Raw genomic sequence first — 21,287 nt, 5'->3', positions numbered from 1 at the left:
ACTAACATGAATTTATTTATTCTTCATATCGATTCTATAAGAATTATAATACCTATGGGTAATTGAGGCACAGAGAAGTTAAGTAACTTGCCCAGATCACACAGAAATGAGTAATGGTGCCAGGACTTGGGCTCCGGAGCGCACCCTGTTGATCACCATGCAGCACTGCCTCAGGGGACCTACCTCACGCCTGTGAAGTATGGAGGACGCTTGCCTCAGCCCACCCCATTCTTTAGAAAAGGAAAAAGCGAAGGAAAGTGAGCCCAGACTAAGGAACTTAGGAGTCAGGGAGGGAGGGAGGGAAAGACAAAGCCGACAGCGTGGCCCTCACGTCTATCCTCAGCAAGTGATGCTCCCTGCCAGGTGCGGCATGGGTCACGTTAAGGTCTCTCCTTTGGCCCAGGAGGTGCCAGCTAGGAGTCTTCAGAGGCACGGAGGGAGGAGTGTACCCTGTGTTCCCACTTCTTCTGATCGGCCCACACTCGAGTTCCACAGGGGGCCCAGAGGGAGAGCACCCCAGCTCAGAGCAGCAGGCACACACAGGTATCCCACCCCCATCTCATGACAGTGCCCCCCGAGGGCCGGAGAGACGATGTTGTCTAATGCCACACAGCCACACAGCCCCAAAGTAGCAGAGCCAGGACTCAAACCCAGGGTCCAAGGACATCAGACTCTACCATTTTCATTTTTTTTTTCATTTAAATTTTTTTTAGTTGTAGGTGGACATAATATCTTTTTATTTTATTTCTTTATTTATACGCGGTGCTGAGGATCGAACCCAGGGCCTCACACGTGCGAGGCGAGCGCTCCACCACTGAGCCCCAGCCCAGCCCCAGAACGCTACCGTTTTTATTTCCCCGCCCGGCTCCATCAGTATTCCCAGGGGTCCCTACAGCAGCAATAACACATATTTAGGTGATAGTGGCAACCTAGCTCCTCTCTCTGCCTCTGTGACCTGGTTATTTCCGCCGACCCCATCCAAACCTCTGACCTTCTATTATCTCATTTGTTTTCAAAGCATCCCTGGGAAACTACTAAGCAAAGATCTTATGACAAACATTCTGCAGGTGATCATATGATAATATGGACAATTTTACTGACAAATAATCCTAAGAGGGTTCCGTGTTATAACTGAGCATTTATATATCAAAGAAACCAGTGGCTCAGAAACCAGAAGAGCAAGGTCAAGTCTTGATTTTTGAAGCCACACCCCTGCCTGGCTTTCTGAGGGGAGGCACTCACCAGTCAGGAAGTCGGGGTCCGGGGTGGGCTCTGAGATTTCCTCCAGGCACTGATTCTCCAAGGGGACAGTGGCCACCACAAGCCCATCTGGCAGTTGCTGGTCTAAACCACGAGCAAAGTTGTTTTGCCTAGAAACAGGGCATACTTTCATTTTTGAGTGTCCGGCTGGCGGGGCATCTTTATTTCAACAGAATCGTAAAAGTCATCTTTGGACCCACCCATTCCCCTCACCCTGAGCCCCATTTAATATGCGAAGGGTAGGGAATGCTCCTCCCTGCCTCTCCGCCCAGTCCTGCTCCCTGCCTGCTCAACAAGATCTCCAACACTCGGTCTCATCTCTGGACCACAGTGAAGACAAACTTCAGCCATATTTCTTGGCTTTGGCAAACCAACTCCCAGACCCCAAAGCAGAAGTATCAGTCTCCTCTACGTTGTTGTAAGAACTAGTTTGGAAGTTTACCCTCAGTTTGTTCCTAAGGGTTTAGACCTGGGCTGCTGTCATGCGGGTCCATATGGTACCAGTGACAGCATCGTCACCAACATCGCTGTCACCATCCTCTCTTGGATGACATTTCCCCACAGGATCTGAGGAAGATGCATTCAAAGAGCCAAGGTAAAATATGGACAGAGGTCAAACCGAGAACCTTGTACAGATATTCTAAATAAATTTACTTGAACTATTTTGTTCCCAGGATTCCTTTATACTCGTAAAAATGATTGAAGGTCCCCAGTAACTTTATTATGTAAGAAAGCTCTAATTATATCTGTCACTATTTTCTGTATTAGAAATTAAAATAGAAACTTTAAAATTAATTCACTTAAAAATACAATAAGTCTATTGAATATGAATGATCGGTGGGGCATTCTTGTACATGTTTTGGGAATTTTTAGAATGTCTGACTCAATAAAAGGCAACTAGATCTTCATTACCAAATCTCATGTATTACAGTGTATTGCTTAAGTACGGGAAGAATATCTGGTCTTTCTGCAGATGGAAAAGGCAGGAGCTAGGGTGTCCCCCAGGGGTGCAGGGACCCCAGGGATCCTTGGCTCCCACTCTGGGGACTGCTAATCTAGACCGACTCACATGCTGAGTCTTCTATTCAGAGGGAAGATGGAACTTGGGGCATTTGGGGGTAGCATTCTTACAAAACCTTTCAGCCCACATCTGAGCAAGGTAAAATCTCACTTTATTCTTTACTCTTCACCTGGAGGAAGCATGGTTTTTGGATTCTTGAAGAATGTCACATTGGAGAAGCAGCACAGTGAGAACAGGACCTAATCCCTTCGGCACTTGACATTTACCTTGCTCCAGGATACAAAACTTAGGTTGCATATAAAGCAATTCAGAGAAGCTCCGCGGACAGCCCTGAATAATCACTTCTGTGTACATGAGGTTCACCTGAATGTTCCTTTCAGCACTTGTCCAGAGGCCACTTCCTTGGAATGGTTGTTGTAACCAAAGAACATTTCTCCAAAGAGAGTCTGGTTCATGGGGAGCTCCCTGCTTTCCCCACAGTCGCCTCCCTCTGGGCAGGTCTCCGTGATGAGCTGGCAAGAGCGTCCGTCCACAGCAAGCTTGTAATCCTCGATGCACCTAACATGGTGGAGAACTCAAGATAAGAAGTTAGTCCATCTAAGAGCTATGCTGGCCCATCAGCTCAACCGCTCAGGAAGAGATGCCTTTGAGAGAATGGAAATGGCCAAAGAGTAGGACTATCCCATTTCGCTTCTGACCCCTTTATAAGTGAGTTTCTTAAGCCTCTAGATGCAGGCTCCCTCCATAACATGATCATACCAAATTTCTTCCTTTCCTTTGAAGTTAGGTCTCTCATAACCTTGGAGTGCTCTCCTTCCTAAGAGTTATCTGATTTCCCAAAGAAGAATCATGGGAGACAAGGTTGTAAATATGAGTTAACCATTAAAATCCAAGATGTACTAGAGCTTTTCTCACAAGCACTCTGTACGACCAGGTTCTATATTCGTCAGGAGAGTCATTTGGCAGCAAAAGGAACAACACCGTGCTTAAGAAATTCATAGCTTTCTAATCTGGTCCTCTGACAACTCAACTCAGAATCAGGAAGATGGATGCTCTCCTCGCTGTGCTCTGCTTGAATGTGTCCAAACACAGGATCAACCCAGGCCAACTCCCCCTCCACCCGGAGTAGCCACCCTGAACTAAACAGATGCAGGGCATCTACCCCATGCACCGTGGCTGAGAGCTGCCTCCTGGTGCCCGCCCCCCAGGCAGGTACAGCTTCTGTAATGGGAAAGCGATGCTAATTTGGTAAACCTGGGTCAGAGACTCATAAATCATCATTTGGACCTTACTTGTAGTCATATTATGGAGAACATGTATTTGTTAGCTCAGGTGGGAACTACTTCTTTGGCAACACTGTCATTGAAAAAGAATGTTGATTTAATTGGGTTCTCTCCTTAAAAACAGAACAGATTTAGAATTTAAAGGTGCTCATGACATTAAAACACATCATTTATCACTATGTACAGTAAATGTTGTAATACTATAAAGACCTCTGTCCTATATAGAAGAGCAAATGATCGTGGTTTCAAGTAATGGGGAGAAAAACTGTAATAGCAAGGACTGTCTTCTTCCCTGGGTAATCTTAAACCAGTTGAGTAAGCTCTCTGACTTCAAGACACTTGACGTGAGAACTAAGACATGGCCCTATAAACAGCTAGTACTCTTTGTATGTTGCTATTATTAGCAGCAAAGGTGCAAATGAGGCCTGTGGTGATACAACTTGAACTGCTAGTTTTTCCCATGTATCGTTTATATATTTGTGTGAATAGGTGTGAGCAGAGCTCTTTAACTCTAAGGGCATGTGATCTGGTCATTATATAAAAACCTCAAATCCAGGACTTCTTTGCCAGGCGGTGCATAGCATCTTGCAGAGTACTAAACGCACACACGTGCCTGATTCTGATTAAAGAGGAAAGAAAGTCCAGCTAAGGTCCTGCCACCTTAGCCCAGGGAGTAGATGTGCCTTCATCCCGCACTCCAGAATTCCCTGGCTCCATCGAGCCTGGGAGCCGGACACTGAAGATAGTGCCGTGGCTCCTTCATTGAGCCGTGTGTAAATGGAGTTTTAGGAAAAGGTTTTGAAATCGACTGCTTCCTCTCCAGGACATGCTGAACATCCTGACTGCTTCCCTTCCACATGACCCCAGCGCCCCTCCTCCTAGTCCTGGGTCCCCCTGAAAACTCTCTGAGGAGAGACCAGAGCTGGCTCCTGCTGCTTCTCACAGGTCTGCACCTCACTAGGCTCCCAGCCCAAGGAGGTGCCCAGATATGTACTCATTAAACAAAAAGGGGCGTAACTTTGTCTGAGTGGACTTCTATAAATTGAAGTGGGTCAGCCTGGTTATTATAGAGATCATTATATTTTAGCACAGCTGCTATTTATAGAATGGGATTTTATGAGAAACTAAATATGAAAATTACTCAGTTGTGAAGAAATAAAAAATACAATAAAATAACATTACAACTCCACTGAACAACCTTTCCATACTTATTCAGCAGGCACTGCCTTTTAGAACAACAAGAGAGTTTTATTACTAGAAACACTGATTTTTTTTGGTCACTGGGGGTTGAACTCAGGTGTGCTTCACCACTGAGTCACATCCCCCAGTCTTCTTTTTATTTATTGACTTATTTTTTTTGAGACAGGGTCTCAATAAGTTGCTTAGAGCATCGCCAAGTTGCTGAGGCTGGCCTTGAAATTGCAATCCTCCTGCCTCGGCCTCCCCAGTCGCTGGGATTACAGATGTACGTCACTGCACCCAGCCGGGATTTTCGTTGCAGCTACTGGCAGGCAAGAACTCAGTGCTACTCCTCTTTGCAGCCCAGTGGCCAGCAGAGCATTTGGCTTGGAGTAAGTACTCTCTGCCTGACTCGCAGGAAGAGAGAGGGGAGAGGGAGGCAAGAAAACGATGGGTATAGCTGAATGTGATAAATATTTACTTTGTAAATATAGCATGAAAATGTCTTTGAATATAATTCCACTTGGTGATATAAATTTAAGTTTTGAAAAAATTGTAGAAGTTTTTAAAAAATCAGAGAAGGCCTGAAATCTGGTCTTAATCTTCCCACTTACTAAGTCCCCAGTCTTGGGAAGTCAACCTCACTGGGCATTAGTTTTCTCATCTGGGGAATGGGCTAGCCTTGCCTGCCCTGTGCCCTCACACCCTCCCAGAGCTACCTGTGAGCTTAAGGAGCGAGTGGGTGAGGGTCCACCAACCGTGAAGGGCTTACACTGAGGAAGGCTGGCCGCAGAGTGCTGGGCCTTGAACGTGGAGAAGCTTCCGCTACTCCTTTCTTTGATAATTGATCAGTTTCACCCAATCTTTTCCAAGTTTTAGATCACCAAATGCTTTTTGTCACAAAGCCTTAATTAACATAGTTGCACAAAGCACACTGGAACATTCTGGCTTAATGAGGCCATGAGTTAAGCAAACCATGTGGCTAATTCTCCCTTGCATAAATAAGGCTGGGTTCTCACACCCAGCCAGTGGGCCAGACTTGCCTAGGGGTCCTCCCAGCCCAGACTCTAGAGGGCTCCACCTGAACTGCGGGCCCTTCCTCAGGCCTCGGGGCTGGCGGGGGATGAGCAACTCATTCACAAGGACTCTCCACGGGGCCTCTGCCCTCCCCCGCCTCAGCAAGCCTCTGGCTCGGCTCACTCACCCGCAGAACATGAGGATGTTGTACAAGGTGGGGTCGTCCGGGAAGGGCGCCATCTGCTGGAGACACAGCTGCTCACAGCCGCCATTGAAGCCATCCGAGCAGTCCACCCCGATGTGGCGGTCATAGCAGCCTGAGCTGTCCTTCATGGGGCTGAGTCCCGACGGGCACTGGCACAAGCAGAGAGCATCCACACAGGTGGGTGAATCAGGGGACCGGGTCCTGTACCGGAACACAACCACTGACACCTGCATTTAGCACTGTGCCTGGAAACCCTTAACACCGACACGCAATCTGTGACTTTTCCTCTGCGCTAGATGCCACTATAAAGCAAATGACCTTTTCTGACACCTTGCTTCTCTCTGGGCATAATCATACACATGTGCATTAAGGCTGCTTTGTCCTCTGAATAGGCAGGAGGGGTGCCCTGCCGTGAGACAGATTCGAGGCCATCCCCACTGGCCACAGAAGAGTGAAGGAGATAGTCCAGAGGCAAAGAAAAAAATAAGTCTCAGAAGGCATTCCTGTCGGTGAGGGAAGGAGGGCGGCTGTTTGGACTCAGCTTATGATAACTTTTTCCACGTCCAAAGCACTCAGTGTGGATACCAGGCCGCAGAGCAGGAGGGAAGGGCGGAGCCAGGGCTTCCAGCCTGAAGTGAGAGTGGCCTTTCCTGCGACCCTGGAGGGGGCTTTGCCTGTGCTCATGCTCATCCCTTCCAGCACCGCGGATGCCCCCTGAAAGACACAGACAAGGGCACTGGCCAAAGGGGTACACAAGGGTGCTGCACCCGACTTTGAGCCAAAACCTCTTAATGTGAAATACTGACATATTTAATTAGGCCATGAGTTAAGCAAACCACGTGGCTAATTCTCCCTTGCAGGTAAATGAGGCTGGGTTCTTACGCCCAGCCGGTGGGCCAGACTTGCCTAGGGGTCCTCCCAGCCCAGACTCTAGAGGGCTCTGCCTGAACTGCGGGTCCTTCCTCAGGCCTCAGGGCTTCTACTACTTCATCCTCAATCAACTCCCCAGAATGAAGCAAGGGAGAAAGTCCCAGCGGAGACGGCAGATCCCAGGGAAGCCTGCGGGGCTTGCCTCACCACGCAGCACCTGCGCCACACCAGGCAGTGGGCGGCCTCGCTCGCTCACTCAGTCCCCATGACGCCCGGTGGGCAAGAATGGCGAGCACCCCCCTTTGACCTATGAGGAAACTGAGGTCGGGGAGGTCAGCTTTCCTAAGGTCACACAGCTGCTCATGACAGGGCCATACCTAAGCCCTTGGCAGCTGCTGTGGAGTCCTGAGGGCTGCTCTGTCAATCACTCAGTCTGTGACTCAACATTGTTTACTGAACACTTAGGAGGAGCCTGCCCGCCACCACGGTGCTAAGTACTCTCAGGGCATTTTATCTCACACCACCCTGTATTATCCCCATTTAAAGATAAGGAAACCATTAACATTGCCAATTAATTCGCAAGCCCCTCCTTGCTCTTTGCTTCCTTTCAAAGCGGGGACTCTTGCCATCCTGCTCCTGCATTCTGCGGTCTGTGGGTCTGTGAGTACCGTCTGCACATGTGTGAGAGCTGATCCTTCCTAACAGGCTGGAGTGGGTGGGAGCTGGGGGTCTGTCCCGCTTTGACCCCTTAGGTTGGACTTCTAATGACTGTGTTATACACACACTGTCAGCTGCAAACCCTTCACCAAACCCAAACACAACTTGGAACACCCGGTGGAACAGTGGGAAACACGGCCTCTCCCTCCCGAGGCGGGCTTGCTCTTCCTCTTGGCTGCCAAGCTCCTTGGCCTGCTGGTCCAGAGCTGCTGCAGATGAGCCTCTGCAAACCCACCTCTCCCCCTCCTTTCCAGTCAAAGATCGCAGCAGGATGTGTGCTGTTTGCTGACACTAATTCTGCAATTTACCAAACAAACGACCCCCTGTGGACCCGCCAGACCCCCGGCCTGGCCCATCCCTCCCCTCCCCATGGAGGCGGCTGGAGTGCTGGAAGACCACAGCATTTAAAGAAGTTCCAAGGTCCGCCCCCTGTGGTGCGAACCCAGATGTTCCTGATGATGGTAGACAAGAAGAGGCAGCTGAGGATGGCACCCCAGGTTTGTGAGCCCCCCACCCGGCGAATTCCTGTGCCACCCAGCTGTGAGGCCAGATGCAACACCAGAAGGGAGCTGGCTTCAGCACTGCCTGTCTGTCGGGCACGGACGCTGGTAGAGACACAGAGTTGGGATGGAATGAAGTGGACTGCCCGGGTCGCTGCAGAGCTGCTTTTGCTTTTGGCTTCCACAGAGCTTGCCAGAAGCCATCAAGCAGAGATGAAGCTAGTCTAGCCAGGCTCCTGTTATCCACCTCACCCGGTTCACCCCTCTTACCAGCTAGCTACCTCAATCGCCAGCCAGGGCTCCCCATCTTCCCAACCGCCTGCTTCTTTCCAGAATGCTCCATCAAGCGTGGTGTTTGACAAATACTTTACTGAATAAAACATGAGAATTCCGAAACCTGACACGTCCACAGCTTGCCTGGCCCTGGTGCCTAGGTGACCGCCGCTGTCTCGAAGCGCACCCCACATTCATGGTTTCTCAGGAGATCTGGGGAGAAGGCGGTCAGCTGCCTGGTACAAGTCGGAGATTTTATTTTTTTCTTATAATCAAAGCTAAAAGTAACAATCACAGCTCTCAGGAATCAGGCAATTCTCGGTGCAGGTCATAGATCACCTGTATTTATTCAGTCCCAACGACACAGGTCTACTCTCCCTTCCCATTTTACAGAGCAGCAAAGTTAGACTCAGAAAGACTAAGAGCTCCTTTACAGTCACAGGGGTGGCACAGCAGACTCTGGGCCAGGCTCTGTCTGACCCCAAACTTGTGTGTCTCTTCCGTTCCTCCACTCTGCTCCCCAGGTGAGATAAACCTGGATTTACCGGAGGCCCAAAGCAATGAAGCCAGTGTGTCAATGAGGTGAATCGACCCTGTGGGTTTGCTGCGTGACTGCTTTAAGGCGTTCCTGGAGCTTATTCTCAGGTCCATATGGACTTGTAGACTCCACCCAATAATCTTTTTCTCTTTGTCTCTTTCACTCTTGTCACATGTGCACACACACATGCACAAACACACACCATATCATAGGTGCAAATATTTTAGGGCAAAACACGGCAAACTGTGCAGAGTGATGGTGTTGAAGGCCTGACAAGTTATCTTTACTGCACTATAACAGGCAATTCAGAGTAGAACTTTACAGGGAAAAAAGGTCTGAAATGGAAGTGAGTTTTCTTCTTAACCCTTGGGAATCAGAACACCCCCTCTCCCCCTCTGCAGGGAGTTAGCCTGCCAAGCTTCCCATGGTATACATTTCTCTCTTTTTCTTTTCCTTTTTTTTTTTTTTGGTGACTGTTCCTTCTGCTATTATAGTTACATTCTAGGCTTCCTCCAACTCTATAACTATGGAGAAGCTAAAGATTCCAAACCGGGGCCCTTCCTAGAAGTCACTGCAGCCAGAACTCGGTTGCCAGGGCAAATCCTGCCTCCAGGAGGAGCCTGGATTATCTGTTTGCAAGGACTGGCTGTTCTCACCCTGGCTGTGGACAGTCCCCCCACTTGTTCCTGGAAAGAGAGAGAGAGCCCCAAGGTCATGTCGTAACCCTGCCTTGCATAGGTTACATTCAGCAGTCCCAGGGATTTTATAAACTACAGGCTTAAGAAGAAAACTCCATTTATTATGGCAGTAGCCCTCCCACCTTCAAGAAGGTCTAATAAATGAGCTCATATTTCTGTGACCCCTAAAATTCACAAGGTTAATCATCTTTCATGAGATGCTCGTGGCTTCTTGACTTATTACTGGTCCAAGGCCTAATTTGCTAATGAGATTAAAATGGTTTTCCCAATTCAACTCTTTTTCCTGGCTATCTTTCCTTTCTTTTCCTACTGATGATTTTGGTTGATTAATCACCCAGGAGGCTGGTGAAATCTTCCTGAGTCTCAACACACACACCTCGGCGCCAGATCACCAAGTGACTGCTGTTGGCGGGCGTCTGTGAGTGATGGGCCATGAGCGTGCGTGTTCAGAGCCCCTGGGAGAAGAGGGATGGACTCCTGCAGCCTTGCCGGCCACCCTACCTGGATGAGTCATCCGACATGCAGCCTGAATTCCCACCCGACACAGGCTTCTCTTACCAGCTAGCAATCTTATTCCTTCACAAATAATGATCTTCCCAAATTTTGATGGGCTCTGACAAGCAGGCCCAAGCCACACAGGACTTCTCCCAAGGGGGCAAGTTGGAGGGAGTTAAATGTCTATTTCAGGCTGTGATAGCCCCCATCCCCAGTCTTCTAGAAACCTCTGAGGCACATTCTTCTGCTTATTATTTCAGAGAGAGAGAGAGAGAGAGAGAGGGACAGAGACATCTGTAATGGTCTGTACTCATCTGTGCTCTGGGAGAGGTGAACTGCCACATTCCATGGGCAACCATTGTGGACAGCATGTGGAGGGAAGGGCAGCCAGGTCACTGGGTAATTCAAAGCTCATTAGAGCACAGTGCTCTGGCAAGGAAGGTCACGTGCCCCACACACAGGAGAGCATGGCCACCGACCTCTCCTGGCCCTGCGTGGACACAGCCTGCTCATCAAGTACATTCCCACATCTTACAAAGCAAAGACATTTTTAAAATGTTGGACACTTGCAGGATGAGTGTGAAGATGAGGAAGGAGCATTTGAAACGTTGGCTTTTTATTTCTCCTCTTATTGGAATAGCATAAGAAATCACTTTCAAACATCCAAACCTAGTTTCCCATTGAACCTCGCGGGCAGGCTGATAAGAACCAAGAGGTCCGTTAAAGCTGGGAGCGGGGCACCCTGCCTACCAATCTACTCCACCCTCCTGCCAGCCACTGCAGAGGGGCCCCCAGATTTGTGTCTAGCACAATCTCAGGAACCTGGGAACCTATCACCTTCCACAGCAAAAGGGACTCAGCAGAAGTGAGTAGGTGAAGGAGCTCGAGATGAGGGGATCATGCTGGGCTCTTAAAGTGGAAGAGGGAGACAGAATAGGGGAGAGAGAGAAGGGGACACTTAACAGAAGAGTGGTCAGGAAAAGGTGGTGCCGCTGACCCTAGGGATGGAGCGGCAGGCGCAAGCCAAGCAATGAGGGTGGGCTCTGAGGGAGGGAAAGGCCAGCGGGTGGACTCCCCCTAGGTATCGCTGAAAGGGAGACAGCCCTTGATGTTGGCCCAGGGGACTCCCACCCACAGAGCTGTGAGATGCTAGACTTGTGGAGCTTTAGGTCACTAGACTCTTGCGATCGTTCAAGCAGGAATATGATAATACAGTACCCTTGAAGGACCCCCTAGGGCTCTACAGAACCCAGAACGACTGCTCTGGGCTTCATGGGTGGGGACCACAGCCCACCTTGAATGTTAAGAACAATGGGTAAGATTGGGTCATCAGCAGTGGGCGACAAGCCACGAGCTGGGGACCCTCCTTGAAGCTTCCAAGATCCCAGCTCTGGAGGGCACTTGGTTTGTAACAGAGCAGTCGTGGTTTATACAAACCTGTGCCTTTAACGGGCATTTGGTTCCTGTCCTTGAAGACTTCACAAGCAACAGGGCAATTAACTGGGTGGCCACGAACCCTGTGGGAGCCCATCAAAACCAAAACGTGCCCCTCCCAGAAAGAAGCCGCAAGCAGCCCCTGGACACCAGCGCGAACCCCTCCTGTCTGGCTTGAATTAAGTCAGAGAAGCGTCCAGGCCCACCCAGCCTCCGCCTTCCCACACCGCTGCCCTGCCCAGGTTCCTGAATTGTCAACATGCTCCGTGTTTCTCATCTCTTCCTCCATTCTAGGGAGGACGATTTTGTTGGGAAGCCTTTCAGATCAGCACCCAGAGGACTGGACGGAAGTGTTTATGTGGAGAGGGGGAAGGGGGCCAGTTCCCCTCAGATGGCAGTTGGTGCAGCTGGTGACTTTGCTGTGGTCTATCTTTGGATGACAAGGGACTTTCTTTACTAACACAACAGGGCCTGAGGACAGTACAATGCCCAGTGGAGTCAGTTCAGGCTCAAAGTCAAGTCCCTAATCTTTTTCTCAGTAGGGTCATGAGCATCAGGATGTGACACATCAGCTCTCAGCGCATCAGTCTTGCCTCAGGGATCATCTGCTTCACAGCCAATGAGGAACCAAATGGAATGTGTCTGCCAATCAGCCCTGCTCCTTCCTCCAGAGCCACGTGGACTAGTGACTTCAAAGTATTATGCAAATACCACATCCTGGTATAATTGAGTGACTTTCCGCGGTGGCTCCAATTCTAAAATGCAGCAGCTCTATCACAAATGCATATTCATCAGAACTATTCCTGCTAGCTGTCTCCCAGACCAGTGCTAGAAGTGCAGCTCTCCACCCGCTCAGCTGTGTGCCAAGCGGAAGGGGCTAGGATCAGCACCAGACCTCTGAGGCTCCCGTACCCAGGGGCCAGGGAGGGCACAGAAGTAGCAAGAGAGGAAGAACCTGCCCGTGTGTGTGTGTGTGTGTGTGTATGTGTGTGTGTAAATGTGTGTAACGTGTGTATGTGTGTGTATGTGTGTATATGTGTGTATGTGTGTATATGTGTGTGAATGTGTATGTGTGTATATGTATGTGTGAATGTGTGTGTATAAATGTGTGTATGTGTGTATATGTATGTGGGTGTATTGTGTATGTGTGTAAATGTGTGCATGCATGTGTATGTGTGTATATGTATGTGGGTGTATGTGTATGTGTGTGAATGTGTGTATGTGCATGAATGTGTGTAGATGTATGTGTGTGTAATGTGTTTATGTACGTGGGTGTATGCATGTGTGCATGTGTGTGTATATGTGTATATATGTGTGTGTATGTGTGTGTCTGTGTGTGTATGTGTGTCTGTGTGTATTGTGTATATGTGTGTGTCTGTGGTGTCTATGTCTGTGTGTATGTGTATATGTGTATGTATGTGTGTGTACATGTGCATGTATGTGTGCTTGTGTATGTATGTGTACATGTGCATGTGTGTGCATGTGTGTGTATGTGTGCATGTGTGTGTATGTGTATGTGTGTGTGTGCGTGTGTGTGTGTATGTGTGTGTGTGCGTGTGTATGTGTGTGTATCTGTATGTGTGTGTGTGTGTGTGTGTGGTACATGCTCACTCACATGGGGGTGGATTGGGAGGAGCCCGCGTGTGCCCAGACAGTACTTAGAATGACCCCAGAGAGCAATTAGGAATGAAAGGTTGCACCCTGGATGAAGAAAGGCAGGCTGGGTAGTGGAAGATAAAAGGAAAGGTCCTGGCTGGGAGCCCCAGAGACAGTGACCGGCGTCCCCTGAGGGACCTGAAGGGGAGCTCCTTGCTGAGCAGGATGTGCGGATGGCCTGCCAAGGGTGGGCTCCCTGTGGGACACAGCTTACCTCCGGCTGCGGTGGAAGACAGGACCTGACAAGCATGTTGCGGTCTTCTTCCTGATGGTTCTCTGTCCTTGGCCCCTCCTACGATCACCTGCTGGCTCCCCCGAGCCCCCAGCTCCCTTTCCCCTTTTCTTTATCAAGCTCCCTCCCTCCTAGGGTCAGTCCGCGGCTGGTTCACTTGGCAACAGTCTGGGGAGCCTCTGGGCTGGGAGACCCCCCCCTACAGGCCTGCTCCATATTTGTCTTTGATACAGAGCAACTTCCTGAAGAGATCAGGTGCTAGAGATGGAGGCAGGAGGGTGCCGATGGCACTCAGTGTCCTCAAGCGTCCCCTGCTCTGGGTCCCCTCACAGCCCAGCTGCCAGCTTGGAAAGCGGGTGGGGCAGCGGGAGCTCCTGGCCCTTTCCCAGCACCGAAGGGTGACGCGTCTCAATGCCTGCCTTCTCCCTCTCCTCTGCTCCCCTTGGCACGTCTTCCTTGCCAACTCTATCTGTTCCCTCTCTTCTCTTGAGGAGGGCTGGACACTGACCATCGTGCTGATGTGGGAGAGCAACCCACACAACGGAACCAGCCTCTGGCGGCCTCCTCTGTCCTGCCTCATCTGCCAGCAGGGTCAGTACCATCTCCATCCCCATGCCATGCACACAGCCTAGTCTACCCAGCCCGAATACTCCTGCCAGTTGAGAGCATGGCATTTTTAAGGGTGGCCAAAGTCCACAGCGCCGAACAGGAAGGAGAAGCGCACTGTGGAGCCGCAGGACAGAGCTGCCGGGGCCCCACCAGATCTCGTCTTTATTTTCATTTTTCTCTACCTTTTCTGGCATGACTTCCTCATCCTGTCACTGTACCTGTGGGTAGGTGCTCCTGACACTCCTGTTATACAAAAGCACTTAATTCGTTCTCAAATAGTTCTCACCAACTGTTTTGCAAGACTGGAAAGATTCATGCTATGCAATTCGTGAAAATTCCCTCGGAGAGAAGGCATCCTAGGTGCCATGTAAGGACTTCTTAATTAATGGGCTCGGGCTCAGCTCCTCATCCCTATCAAGAGAAAATTCCTAACACGGACTAGGAGGTGGTTACCACTGGGGTGGCGGCACATGGTCATCTGTGGTCTCTCTGCCTTGCGTCTCCCCTGTGCTTCCTACCCTACCCTCCCGACAAACGCCTGGCACAGCAGGACAGACATACCACACAACCCGTGGAGTCCAGCTTGCGATCTGAAATGCAGCGGAAATTCTTACTGCAGCCCCCGTTATCTTTGCTGCAGTCTCGCACGGGCCCAAAGGAGTCTAAGAGAACTTCCAGGCTGTCAAAGGAGGATGAAGTCATCAGCTCCTCTCTGCAGGGAGAAACAGCGGGAGGCAGGGAGCAGTCAAGGGGCTTCTAGAAGCGAGAGTGGTGTTCTATTCTCCCTTCCTATCTGGTCAACTGGATCAAGTCTTGCTCGCTCTTACAGAATTAAAGATCAACCATACAAGGAGGCTTGAACTAACAAATTATGGGCATTTTCCACATCTGGGAAATGAGCCAAAGCTACGCCTGGTCCAAGAAGGAAGTCTAAACTTAGGCAAGGACATGAACATTTTATTGCCTGCCAGTCCTTGGGGAATGTGGGAAGTGCTTACAAACTCTAATTTTATGTCTTCTTCCAGTGAATGAGACTTGGGGTGTGCAATATTGACCCAGATAAAGAGCAGATCTTGGCACCACGTGTGGGGAATGTAAAGGCAACCTGCCAACTTCTTCTTCTGGCTTGCAGTGACTTCCTACCCAGCACCTAGAACCCTCAGGCCTATCTCACGTGGTCTCCCGAGCCAAGTCAGACCCACCTGACCTCCACAGCGTCCTCCATCACCGTCATGTCCGTCTTACACTTTGCGGAGGGGTTGATGGCCAGTTCTGCCGGCGGGATCACAAAGCTCTTGCTCAGGGGCAGCCACATGCCCTCGCCCAGGGTGTAGGTGAATCTGCAGGGACACAGAGCACCAGGTGGTTAGGCCAGAGGCACCACTGCCCCCACCAGAGGGTTCGGTGCTTTGTGGCCAGCTGCTTCCTTCTCAGCCCCCCGCGGACCTCTCCAAAGAGGAGAGCTGATGGCCTTTCGTGGAGGAGACCACTGAGTCGGAGGGAGGCCGAGGGGCCAGAGAGCGGGAGGACGCATCACGAGCCCATTCGCCAGTTATTAAAAGCAGTTCTTATCAAGTCACAGGAAGTGGGCCTCAGCGTCCCTCAGGTTTGAAGCTGGGCTTCCCTGTGTGAAGTCAGGTATAACTGGAAGCAGTTTAACTGGAGAGAGAGGCAGGGCCCCCAGCAACCCCAGCCTGCAGCTGCTCACCCACCATGGTAGCCATGTTTCTCCTCCTGCCTGGAGGAACCCTGGCCAGGAAAAGGCACGAAGAAAGCACCCCTTTTCTGGCTTCTGCGACAGGACCAGAAATGACTGAGGCCAGGAGCCCCCCGGGAGGAGAAGAGAGGGGATGAACAAATGAACAAAACAGCCCCACGTCTGTTCTCTGTGCTCCGCCCACACCCAAGCCAGCGAACGGTGCTAACCCTTGGGATAGGGAAGATTCGGGTGTTTTTATTCTTATAACAAGGGCTAAGAGGAATAAAAGAATCCATCGGCATTTCAAGGGAGAGCTTCGGGAAACCGTGCGAGATTATTTGTTTATTTATTCATTCATTTCATTTCAAAGGCATTCAAATGCTCTGTGTTCACAGTCAAAAATAGTCTGTGGGATAAAAGCCAGTGTGGGTGGGACATCACGAGGCTGTGGCAGGCTGTCCCCTCTGCACTCAAGGCGGGGGAGGAACAATGGAGGAGGTGTACAGCGCAGCAGAGCCAGGGCCGGGCTGGCCGCCACCCCTGGAGAACCCTGCTCCTTGCTCGCTCGCTCCTCTCCGCCCTGGGCTGCCTGAGGTGCTAGGAAAGCTGATCCAAGACTGGGGAGCTTTTATGGAAAGGGCAGTAGCCCTCTCTGCAACGCTGGCCACCGAGCAGACCCAGTGACCAGGGCTGCCCCCTATCCCACTTGCACACACACCCTGACACTGGGCAGCTGCAAGAGGAGAAGGAGGTGACAGGGACCCCCAGGAGAGAGGCAAGACCTCCCGGTAAGAGGGATGTATTTGGGACTTGGGGGGCTTCCCCCTATTTCTGCCCTGCTCTACTCCTCTGACCTGTTGGGAGCCACAGGAGATGCTTTTTGACCTGCAGACTGGCTTCTTCCACCCTTGAGGGCACCAGGTACTAGGCAGGGCTAGGTATGAGCTGGGAGGGGCCTGTGCCAGGGGAGCTGAGCCCATTACTTGGAGGACAAAAAAGCCATGCTTCATTCTGTTGTGGACCAAGTAGTGAACCTGGAGACACAACAGCACATTTATACACACACACACACACACACACACACACAGGATATGAAGGAGCTGATTCAGGGCTAGCGATGGCCTCCAACATGCCTGGAATCTGGGACTTAAGGGTGATTGTGGGTTGAAGGAAACAACTTCCAAGAATTTCTGTGATTTCACTTTGCACTTCACAATGGATTCTTGACAGCAACATCTCAAGAGGCACGCTCTGGTCAGGGCCCTGCTGCATTCTAACACATGGTTCCTGGGAGATCCATCTACCAGTCTGAATGGTATCAGGGATGAGCAGTTCATTGGACATAAAGATGAGGTTTGGGTTTCTATTTTGGTTTTGAACTTATAATTTTGTTTTGATTATGTAAGACTTTTGGAAGCTGTTGGCAGTTCTAGTACATTTCTGATAGCTCGTTTTTCTTTTGGAAGGGGGGGTCTCTGGCTACTCAGCTCTGTTTTCCCTTTTTCCTCTGCATATAGTGATAGTCATAAGGGAAAAGCAAACCATGGCTTTCCCCAAAGTCAGCTGTCCAATGCACCCCATGCGTAGGGGGCAAAGATCAAGCCTCCAAAGGTGTCAAGTCATCCCACCCCACCTCTTCAGCTTCTCTCTGCAAAGTCATGTCACTCTGCTCCTGTGGTGCCGATTGCCCTTCCTAAAGGCATCCTAACTTCTCACCTCTTTTCTTTTGTTCATAATATTCTCTTTTTTTCTGGATTTTGTTCCTTCTCTTCTCCTGAATTTGATTCATTGAAGTTCCAACCTTTCCAGAAAGTCTCCCAGAACCTTGACTCTCAACCTGTAGACTGAGCAAGGGTCTGTCCTCTGTCCCCTTACACAGGGTCCTTGATACCCCGGAGATGCTGGATCGTACCTGTCTTTTCCTGTGTCCATCATCATTAATACGGATGTGCTCCCTGGGGTGGCAGAGGACAGCTCTTTGTCATCTTTGTATCCTCACTGCCAAAAGCAGTTTTTGGCTCAAGGGTGCCACTCAGTGAATATTTATTGACTTATCAATAAGGAGGTTTTGTTTCTTTGGTTTGCATAGGTTTCTGGGGGGCTAGGGTTTTGATGTTGATATTTAAAATGGAAGAGATGATGAAGTTCATCTTCCATGAGGGGCAGGAGGGATCTGGACTTGATATTTGAGGAACTTGCAAAGTGCACAGAAGCCTCTGCAACTCTATATTGCAAGCGAACAAGAAAACAAGGTAACCTCTGGTCTGCAGTAGGGTCAGGGTGAAACCTGGCCAGGGAAGCCATGCTCAGCGTGGAGTGAAACCAGCCTTCACCAGGCACTCTCCAAGTCATAGGGCTCTGCAGATGCCCTTGCAAGATGCCTTGTCTATCCTCCCGACAGCCCTCTAAGCTTGTCAGTGTGACCCATCTTGCCAACTCATCATCTGCTATTCTAAGGAGGTTGATAGCTCCCCAAGGTCACCCCTTTGTAAGTGGGGAAGATGGGGATGGTCCAAGTCTCAGGTGCGAATGGCAGCCACTTTCCAGCTCATGCTGGCTCATGCCTATGAAATTCTAGAGTTTTCTTTCATCTGCAAAATCCACTGAGTAACTCCAAAAACCAAATATAGAATATGCTGTCAGAGAAAAGCTGTGTCCTGAAATCTCATCTGTCCCCCATTCATAAAGATTTGGCAGGAATGACTTCAAAACAGAAGTTGGGTGGGCAATTCCAACACTCTCCCAAGATGGGCCTTCTCTGGGGACAGCTGGTGAAGACCACTGTAGTGGTGGCTCAGCTGCACGCTGCACGGTCCTGTTGAACAGAGCTTGAGAGTTCTGTTCAGAGGCAAAGCTTCGGCAGAAAGCACGGCATAGAATCAGCCTGTGCTCTCTCCATGGCTTGGCATGAAGTAGAATGTGGGGAAACAGATGAATAGCTCTCAACCTGGCACCTTTACGCCTTCCCAGAGCAGGGTGTTCCAAGATGAGATATTGTTCCCGGGATACACTTGGGAAGAAGGTCTCTGAGATAAATTTGGTTCACCCCCACAGAGCCTATGGGAATGAGGAGTGGAGTAATATTGGAAAGAGCACTAGAATGGGTTTGGTGGGAGGATTCGGCTGGGGGCCCAGGGTGCTCGTGGACCCTCTTAGCCTAGTTTGGAGTTGCAGGCTACTCAGGTCATCTGGGATTGCAGATGGTCAAGGTTGGGTTGGGCCTCAAGGACTTTTCTGAATCTGGTTTCAAGTCCTTGGGAAACACCTGAAATTCCATCTGTAGACAGCTCCACCTAAAGCAGGCGGTGCAGCACTGTGTTTTAAACCTTCAGGGCCATTGAGGGCCTGCCCTTTCCTCAAGAAGACCGCCAGCTCATTGGGAAACAAATAGGCAAGTTAAAAATAAATCTGAAATAAAGTAATTGACAACCAAATATCAGAGGCATAGAAATTTGGAGGGGAAAACATTACTGTGGATCGTGCAGTGGGTGTGATTGAGGAGTTGAGAGCAGCATTTCTCAATGTTGGCTTTGGATCGTGATTAATTCCCATGATGCTTTTAAAAAGTGTTTATTCCCCAGCTACAGCTACACTGCCCTGAACTTTTTAATTAATTGGCTTGTGCTGATACAGTCATTGGTCCTTGTAAAGCACACAAGACATTCTCAGAGGGCCGGGCAGAGACCACTTCCTGGATGAGACTGTGAACCCTTTTTTTTTTTTTTTAATTTCTTGTATTTAACACTCAGGGATACTTTACACTGAGCTGCATTCCCTAGTCCTAGTTATATTTAGTTATTTGAGGCAGGGCCTTGCTAGGTTGCTGAAAGTCTTGCTAAGGTGCTGAAGTGGGCCTTGAATTCATTCTCCTTCTACCTGGGATTGCAGGCACGCTCTGCCATGCTGGCAAGACTATAAACTCTTCAAGGCAGGGACTATCTTGGTCACATCTACAACATCTGCAACAGGATTTTGCACAAGTAGGGACTCAAAAAACGATTGGTTTAGAGACTTGGTCTATGCCTTGAAAAGGGGTAATATTGACATTAGGAGGATAAGATGACACTTTTTTGGAGGGGGGGGGCATGGGGTACCAGGAATTGAACTCAGGGGCACTCAACCACTGAGCCCCAGCCCTATTTTGTGTTTTATTTAGAGACAGGGTCTCACTGAGTTGCTTAGCACCTCACTTTTGCTGAGGTTGACTTTGGACTTGTGATCCTCCTGCTTCAGCCTCCTGTGCTGCTGGGATTATAGGCATGTGCCACCGCACCTGACAAGATGCCTTCTTATTAAAGGAGAGTGTACAGTAAAATGTGCAAAATAGGTGATGTTCAAGTTATTGGAGGCAGTGGATCAGTTAGAAGACAGATTTGACTAAGAACAGAAGGTTCCAAATGAGAAAAGCAGCTTAATTAAAAAGAGTTTTATGTTGACACTCAGTGATGGAAAGATTGGAATATCAGAGCTTTAATTTTACTCTGTGGTTTAGAGAAATGTGCACTGACTTGAAATTCAGCAGGGCACTAAGACATGAGTGAGGAGGGTAGCAGGTAAATAGCCCCTTACAGTCACTGACCAAGTCATAGACCTTTCCAGGGTGGCCATTGGTAGGTAGTTGACTCAGATTCCAGAGAGGTTCTAAATAAAATTCCTAATTCTAAAATAAGCACACTATGACCTATTATTTCCATTTGAGAGACTAGTTATTGCCATTTAAGGGCCCGAACTAGTAATCACTTATTGATGAACTATGGGGATCCTGATTTGGGTGACCTCATGGATTACACTACACAACTAACCCCTTCTGGGTGCTCGGGTATCACATCCAACTGTCAGTCAAGTGTGCAAACACAAACGGTGTTTGTGGGGATGGAAACACAGCTTTGTGCAAGTTCTACCCTAATAGCAATTTATTAAAAACCTGTCTTTTAGTATGAGCTTCTGGCTTTTAGGGAACAGGGAACTTTGGCTGTTAATCAGCAAAACTCCACATGGTTCCCCATTGCCTTACTTTCCTGTCCTTTGAAGGCCTTGGAAGACTGGCAGTAGGACAAAGGAAGAAAAAAGTTGGCAAATGATAAATCATTGTTGGAAAGTATAAATGACTAAGTCACAGTCCAAGGAATTCAGTTGACATCTCTTAGAGCACAAATACTCCAAAGCAGCCTGCAGCCAATGCCACTAACCTGACCCACACTGCCCTGGGAGAGGGCTTCAGGAGAGCAAAGGGCAAGGAGAGGCCCTCTGAGGAAGCAGTTCTGGAAATCCACTTTCTAGCTAAGAGCATGCCAAAGGGAGCACTGCCCGGGCCAAGCCTGGTCAGCCAAGCTCCCAGCAGGGGCGGGAGAAGCTTTCCAGAGCCGTGAGCTCCAGGAGGCCAGAGCAGGAGCAAAGATTGACACCTAGGCCGGAAATGGCCAACAGGGAGGGCCTGGGGAAGGACTTAGAGAGGAGCCTCGACAAACTTCATAGGTAAGGCAAGAAGGAAGCAAGACTTGCCTTTGCCCCCTGGGGCTCAGAGGACTTTATCCTCTGCCATCAGCCACCCGTGCAGGACTGTTCCCTTTGACACTGGCTCATGAGCGGTGGTATTCATGT

At 49.7% G+C, this 21,287-nt stretch overlaps 1 protein-coding gene across 3 annotated transcripts in view; it reads right to left on the bottom strand.

Annotated features, from left to right (window-relative positions):
• The window catches only part of Astn1 (astrotactin 1), a 284,134-nt gene that overhangs the window by 71,209 nt on the left and 191,638 nt on the right, over window positions 1–21,287 (bottom strand). For 2 of the 3 annotated variants that reach the window (XM_047521201.1, XM_047521203.1), the window contains 5 exons: window positions 15,190–15,327; window positions 14,549–14,699; window positions 5,948–6,114; window positions 2,645–2,839; window positions 1,243–1,370 (listed from right to left, as the gene is read on the bottom strand). In XM_047521201.1, coding sequence (XP_047377157.1) covers window positions 1,243–1,370; window positions 2,645–2,839; window positions 5,948–6,114; window positions 14,549–14,699; window positions 15,190–15,327 — 779 coding nt within the window. The remainder of the gene's footprint in view (window positions 1–1,242; window positions 1,371–2,644; window positions 2,840–5,947; window positions 6,115–14,548; window positions 14,700–15,189; window positions 15,328–21,287) is intronic. The other variant, XM_047521202.1, reaches the window with a different exon arrangement.

The sequence above is a fragment of the Sciurus carolinensis genome, chromosome 12, assembly GCF_902686445.1.
Source record: "Sciurus carolinensis chromosome 12, mSciCar1.2, whole genome shotgun sequence".
In the NCBI taxonomy this organism is placed as follows: Eukaryota; Metazoa; Chordata; class Mammalia; order Rodentia; family Sciuridae; genus Sciurus; species Sciurus carolinensis.
Note: the sequence above shows the minus strand (reverse complement) of the source record. Positions and strands in the feature narration are given on the sequence as shown.